The following is a 7,144-nucleotide window of genomic DNA, read 5'->3' on the forward strand; positions in this document are numbered from 1 at the left end:
TCTTTCTTTCTTTCTTTCTTTCTTTCTTTCTTTCTTTCTTTCTTTCTTTCTTTCTTTCTTTCTTTCTTTCTTTCTTTCTTTCTTTCTTTCTTTCTTTCTTTCTTCCTTCCTTCCTTCCTTCCTTCCTTCCTTTCTTTCTTTCTCTCTCTCTCACACACACAATGTGCATATTTTTATTTAGTCTATGTCAACAACTACATATTTTTTTGTCTTCCTAATAGAATGATAGAATGTAAGCTCCCTGCAAATGGAAGAATTTCATTCTTTGTATTTGTGCCCAGGACCTGGCACAGTGTCTGGCTCATAGTAGATCTTTAATAGATGCTTGTTATTGATTGAATTTGTAATAAAGTTTCCCTGTGTCCTATGGACTATAATATCCATCATCCAATTGGAAGAATATCTCAATATTTCACAACTCAAAGAGTCAGGAACATTTTTTTTTGTCTAAGGAGAACTCCTTCAATCTAAAAGGATTTTTTATAATGCTTCGCAATACTTCTTACATAATAGATACAAGGTAAATAAGGGTGAATGAATGAATGTTGATGAATGACTGGATGATATGGAGTACAGCAATGACCAATTCTAGGCACAATAATGATGGGGTATACGTATGGAGTGTTCTCCACGGATGAGCAAGTGTTCCATTCCATGGTTATCATTCTATTGAGCAATCCCTACTTTCAGTCTTGGGATCACAAAATGTTCATTGATTCCAATGTGGGTGCCAAAAGATGAAAAAGTTAGGTGTACTGACCTTTTGGCTTCCCCATTAAGAGATTTTCATTGAAGGTAGCAAAATTATAGTTTATGATAAAATGTCTTTTTTGTTTGTTTGTTTAAATGGTAGTGGGTGGCTTTATGTTGCTTTTCTAATAGGGATTCATGTTTCAGTTAATTTATGCTTTTCCCCCTAAAAATTGAAACTATATTCTTCTACAAAACTTTAACTTTAAGCAAACTCATTAACAAGATAATGCATTTTAAAAAGCCTGATTTTTCTATTCTGATTTGAATGTGTGGTCTTTAGACAGCATAAATGAATGTGAAAGTGTGTGTGTTGTTTAGAAATTATTAGGCTAAAGAAGTTCCACTGGGATCATTCCTTAAAACTTCTAAATCCCCATTCGCCTTGGGTTAGAAACCAAACCTTGGTTTGGTTTGTTCAGTACCAGTTTTACCATGATATCTGCATTGAATCCATCATTGTTATAAACTCAGGCTGTAGATTCTGGGAGAACAGGCTTTTTCATTGGATTTCTTGGCATACCACCCTCCGAGTCCAGCCAGAAATACTAGAAAAACAGCTTTACTGGGAGCACTTTGGTTACAAACTGGGAGCAAACATGGATTCAAACATTGTGGCCCACCCAAAAAGCATTGGTTTGTGTTTAGTCAAGAGAGAATACTTATAATGGTACTGAAAGTTTTTTTTTTCTTTTTTATGGCCTTTCTTTGGGATCATTAGAGGTTCAATATGTTGGGATTTTAAACCTAAGCCACAGATATCATAGTTGCAACAGACTTTCTTTTAAAAGATACCTCTGGTCCCTGAAGACCACAAGTATTCTGTTTTCTAGTAAAACAGTCTGCCCTTCTTCTCTGCCAGATGCAAGTCTGGTCCAGATCCTGCATTATGGAAAAGGGTGGGATGCTATTTGCTTTCTGCTTTGATTTTGTGCAAAATGGTATAGTTGAAAGAACATTGGGTTTGGAGTCAGAGGATTTGGGTTCAAATCCCACCTCAATCGCTTACTACCAATGTGCTCCTTGGCAAATCATTTCACATCTCTGGTTTTCATCTGTAAAATGAGGACCAGATGGCTTCTAATATCCTTCACTGCCCTGAATCTATGAGCCTGAGATCTATATATCCTGATGGTCTTTCCCTCCTTTTTTCCTCTTCTTTTTCAAGGTTGAAAAAAATGATGATGCTGACCAAAAGATTGAACAAGATGGCATCAAACCCGAAGATAAAGCTCATAAGGCAGCCACCAAAATTCAGGCGAGCTTCCGTGGACACATAACAAGGAAAAAGCTCAAGGGGGAAAAGAAGGGAGATGCCCGAGCTGCTGAGGCTGATGGGAATGAGAAGAAGGAAGAAGCTGCTGCCACCGCCGATGCAGTGGAGAAAAAAGAGAGTGACGCCCCTGCAGCTACGGAAGCTGCCCCAGCTGCTGGTGCTAAGCCAGAAGAGGCCAGCAAAGCTGGGGAGACTCCTTCAGAGGAGAAGGAGGCCAGCGGCCAGGCTGCTGCTTCCGAGCAGTCAGCCCCCAAGGCCACTGCCCCATCAGAGGAGAAGCCGGCCTCCGCTGAAACAGAAAGTGCCACTAAAGCTTCCACTGACAACTCGCCGTCCTCCAAGGCTGAAGATGCCCCTGCCAAGGAGGAGCCTAAACAAGCCGACGTGCCTGCTGCTGTCCCCACTGCTGCTGCCACCACTCCTGCTGCAGAGGATGCTGCTGCCAAGGCAACAGCCCAGCCTCAAACCGAGGCAGCAGAAAGCAGCAAAACTGAAGAGAAGACAGGTGAGTAGGGGGACAAGACCAGGGAGGAGGCCAGAAATGATGGGAAGGAGAAAGGAGAAATAGATCAGGAAGCAGACAGTCACCACTCACATTTCTCCAACTTGTCAAGATTCAATTGGGTTCATTCAGTCCTCTAAGGCCCTGTGATGTGCATAGCTGAGTCTGCACAGCACAAAGTGAAGAGGAATTATGGAAAGGATCTTTTTAATCTGATTAATGTAAAGAGCTAAATTTGATAATTCAGGTCAAAACTTCACTTTGTTTTGGGTAGACAGAGACTAATAGGTGATTACTCAGACTAGGCATATTTTCTGCATGACCATCAGTTAGTATGTTCATTTGGTTCCAAGAAGTACCTATTACAAATCCTGTCAACTACCTATCAGCCATGGCAGATCATCCACTTTATGAATTATTTCCAAAAAAAAAAAAACATCATGCCAGATTGCCTCCTTCCCACCACTCAGAATGTTTCTGGGCTGTCTCTCCCCTGCCGGCCATTATTGTATGCTTAGGTAGTGTTACTTTTAATGTTTGTTTAAATAAAACATAAGTAGATAACTATAGCTGCTGCCACACAGTGGCAAAGACTTAAACTGTGCATCCTGAAGCCCAAACATGGATGAGATCTGGATGATTGGTACCAAGACTCCTCACCATCAGCATGGGTCATTGGGAATTGACTAGGAAGATGTAATTGTCAACCCATACGACATGATGTATGAAGGGACAAAGGTACTTCTGTTTGGGGCCCCTTCCTGAAAGCTGAGATTGCTCTCGATCCTTTGACATTTTGAACATATCAAAGCTGAATGAGCTCACTTTTGAGCAGTAGGGGCTACTGTGATTTTGACCTGTTTCCTAGAATATGTATGAGTCTGGGTTACTTGGTCAATATGCCTGCTTTATTTTAGAGTGGTCCACAGAAGTGTGGTCTGGTGTTGTCTGGAAGAATAGAACATTAGACTTTTTTCTATTATTCTCTCAATACTATCACTTCCCCTATTTTTTTCTTTCATGGCCATATATCTCCATGGGTGGGTGAAGATTTATCCTCTTTTGCTTCTGCTCCCTAAAAAACAGCAATTCCTTCAATAGATTAGAAGAACATAAAAAGTAGGGAGGGATAATATAAACAGGTACATAAAGTAAAGGTTAAAAAAGGGGGGCTTATCCTAGACCCACATACCAACTATGGGGAGCTAGCCACAGACACATTCTTCTTACTATCTTCTTCCTTCTTGATTAGTGTCCTTCAGCCGGGTCTTATCCTTAACAATAACTCAATGCTAACTCTCTTACTGTGGTTTTAGCAGGCAAAGTTATTGGCTGCTCAGCCTCCTGCAATCTGTTTCCACAACACACAGTAACAGAAGGGGGAATCTATAGCCTGGGCCAGGCCTTCTTCTGTAGTCCCTGCTTTTCCTTCCAGCTGTGTGACCTCTTTTTGTTATTTGGTATGGGAACATACCAATGACCTTAAGAAGTGGGAACCAAGCAGTCAATCAACCAACATTTATTAAATGCTGATCATATCCCAAGCATTGTGGTAGGTACTGGGGATGTAGGTATAAAAGGTAGTCCTCAACAAATTTACTTTCTACTATGTCATCATAAAGAACAAGCACATTCCACAAAGCAGTGGTAAGATTCATCAGATTGCTATGAAAATATCCATAACCTATAAAAATAAGGCTTGGATTTAAAAAATGGATAATATGTACTGCTGATGTAGGAGATAAATTTCAGCTTTTGTAACTGAAAAATGAGGAAGATGAATTAGATTATCTCTAAGCATCTTTCAAACCTAACATGCTCTGGTTCTGTGAATATGAGTGAAATTCAAAATAAGAGTGGTCCATTTGTCATGAAGAACTATTCACCATTCCTCAGCTTTGGACAGCTACTATTTTCCTGTAGCACTGGCCCTCAGGTTTCTTTGCAGAAGACATATTTGCCTTGCTTTCTCTATTTGACAAGCACAAATTACCCTGAGTTGGTAAGTTTCATGGGATCACAGAAATTAGAAGTGACAAGGAGATCTATGAGAGTACATTGAACCCAAATCTCTAGGGGTTTTGTGCAATATTTTTTCACTGCTTTCTATTGAATTTTCTTTTAACCCAGGTATAAATGTCCCAGGTGCGGACTCTTCCCTACTTCTCTGGATAATTTTTTTTCCTTCACTCTGGATGTATATGCAATATTTAGTATGTTTTAGTTGAAAATCAGTCTGAATTTCTGCTTACTGATAATACAATACAAAATGTTCCTTCCTCCCCATCACCACATACAACTTAAGGAAAAGAGAAAGGTAATATCACCAAGATTCCCTTGAACATGAAGGTCCGACCCACAACATTATCACTCCACTTTCTTAAATTTGGGTGACCTCTTTGGCAAAGGGAGTTCAAAGCTTGCTACCTAAATTAACTCTAAGATTGTATGGACTTTCAAATGGGACAAGGGGGAAACATGGAGAAAGAAGAAAGAGTGGAACATAGGTAGGGAAAATGGAGAGCTGGGGAAAGAAGAAGGAAGGGAGAAAATAAAAGAAGGTAATTCCTTTATAAGTAAGTCACGGCTGGATCAGATAAAGTCAACATTTTAATTTTGCCTTCGTTGATTCTTATGGGTTGATAATATGGTTCTTAGAAGTTTCTCACCATTTCAAAACCTACATGTGTTTTCACTTTCTCATCCCTTTCTGTACCTCTTCCCTACTCTTTCTCTCTCTCCTCTCCCTCATGTGTAGGGATTTCAGTGCATTTTTATCTGTTACCCCTTTGGATCTCAAAACAGTCTCTCTCCTTGAAAAGTATTTTTAACCTTTTAGCTGTGGGGAGAGAATTCTCAAGATTTCATTTTTTAATTTGGAAACCTGCTACATATCAATATTACTCTGCTAGTTTTTCTGCTAGAAAGCCGAAAACAGGGTTTTCTGCCAATTTCCCTTTATGTCAGTAGTCCCTATGACTTCCTCAGGTTCCATTCCCAAGACCCTGCCATCACTGGCTTTTTAGAGCTGATCTGTCTCTCTCTGTCTCTGTCTCTCTATCTCTGTCTCTCTCTCTGTCTCTCTCTGTCTCTCTGTCTCTCTGTCTCTCTCTCTCTCTCTCTCTCTCTCTCTCTCTCTCTCTCTCTCTCTCTCTTTCTCTGTCTCTCTCTATTTCTCTCTGTCTCTCTGCCTCTCTCTCTCTGTCTCTCTGCCTCTCTCTCTCTGTCTCTCTGCCTCTCTCTCTCTGTCTCTGTCTCTCTTTCTGTCTCTCTCCATGTCTCTCTCTTTCTGTATCTCTGTTTCTATCTCTTTTTTGTTAATGGTAAAAGACCTTTTGCTGTGTTTGTAGATTTGAAAACGTTGTTATGCTGAAGCATGTAGTCAGTTTACAGAAAGATATAACTATCAATCTCAAGTAAGGAAACCCTGCTAGTCTGAAATAGTACATTATTCCTTGTTCTTTAAAAAAGGTTTCTTTAATTTCTACTTGGAATATGAACAGAAGAGCAGAATTGTTTTTGAGCTTACAAAACCTCATCATTAAACAGAACTTCCTGAAAGTGTTAGTCCAGTTTTAAGCTTTAATAACTTAAAACTGTGCTTTGAGCTTTGAGACTCTTTGTATCTGTATTTGTTTTCTACTCTAATAAAATACAAGAGACTTCACACAACTCTCTTCTGTATCCTCTATTTTTTCTTAGCTGTTTTAGGACAGAATGTTATCATGTGATTCAGAGGGACCATGTTCTCTGCTGGACCTAGTGAGTTTACTGAATAATAGACAATCAACCCTTTTCTCCAAAGTTGCTTAGGTTTCCCCAACTCCAGTTATAGGTGAATTCATTCATTACCAAAGTATTCTTAGCAAAGAAAACATATCTTTTAGAAATAGAATCCTGTACTTGAAAAGTCTGCTACTTCTATGATGATGACTACTACTGCTTCTTCCACCACCACCACCACCACCACCACCGCCACCACCGCCGTCACCACCACCACCACCACCGCCACCACCATCAACAACAACCACATATGCTGTACAGAAAGTATCCTTACAAAAAGGAAATAAGAAAATCCCTTGCTTCTTGGGCTCTGGGGATTACAGAACTCAGACCTCTTCTCTCCTCCTACAAGGTCCTTGGGGATATGAGCATTTAAGTACTTGGATTAAATTCTAGGCTAGGTTGGGACAAAATGGTGTATGTCTAAATTAAATGCTCTTCATTGACCGACTTCCCACTTCTCTGCTCTTAGTGAAGCATGGCTTACCTCCAGAGCATCCTTAATGGAGTCCTTAGATGCACTATAGCCTGAATGGTTCTCATTACCTTTCATTGTACTCCCCAACTGGGCCAGCTTAGAAATACATTTTCAGCATCATACTCCTCCTAAGAGAGCTGAGAGTAAGGGGAGTGCCTTCTGCTGACTTAGTAGAAATTTATAGATTAAGAAAGGGCACATTATTGGGAAGTAAAATAAGTATTGTGGAGAGATCATAGAGAAGGAGGAGACCACTTTTAGCAAAGCAAACACAATGTCATCGCATTTTCTTTCTTTCTCTTTCTTTCTCTTTCTTTCTTTCTTTCTTTCTTTCTTTCTTTCTTTCTTTCTTTCT

At 39.9% G+C, this 7,144-nt stretch overlaps 1 protein-coding gene across 1 annotated transcript; it reads left to right on the top strand.

Annotated features, from left to right (window-relative positions):
- Positions 1 to 1,906: 1,906 nt before the first annotated feature.
- Positions 1,907 to 2,878, top strand: LOC138175685 (neuromodulin-like; the record flags this gene model as incomplete). Its single annotated transcript, XM_069106205.1, has 1 exon — positions 1,907 to 2,878. A coding segment is annotated over one exon (633 nt), but the record flags the coding sequence as incomplete, so codon positions are not given.
- Between the last annotated feature and the right edge of the window lie 4,266 nt (positions 2,879 to 7,144).

The sequence above is a fragment of the Petaurus breviceps genome, unplaced genomic scaffold, assembly GCF_028583685.1.
Source record: "Petaurus breviceps papuanus isolate PSGF00001 unplaced genomic scaffold, PetGlider_PUasm1.0 78234, whole genome shotgun sequence".
Lineage (NCBI taxonomy): Eukaryota > Metazoa > Chordata > Mammalia > Diprotodontia > Petauridae > Petaurus > Petaurus breviceps.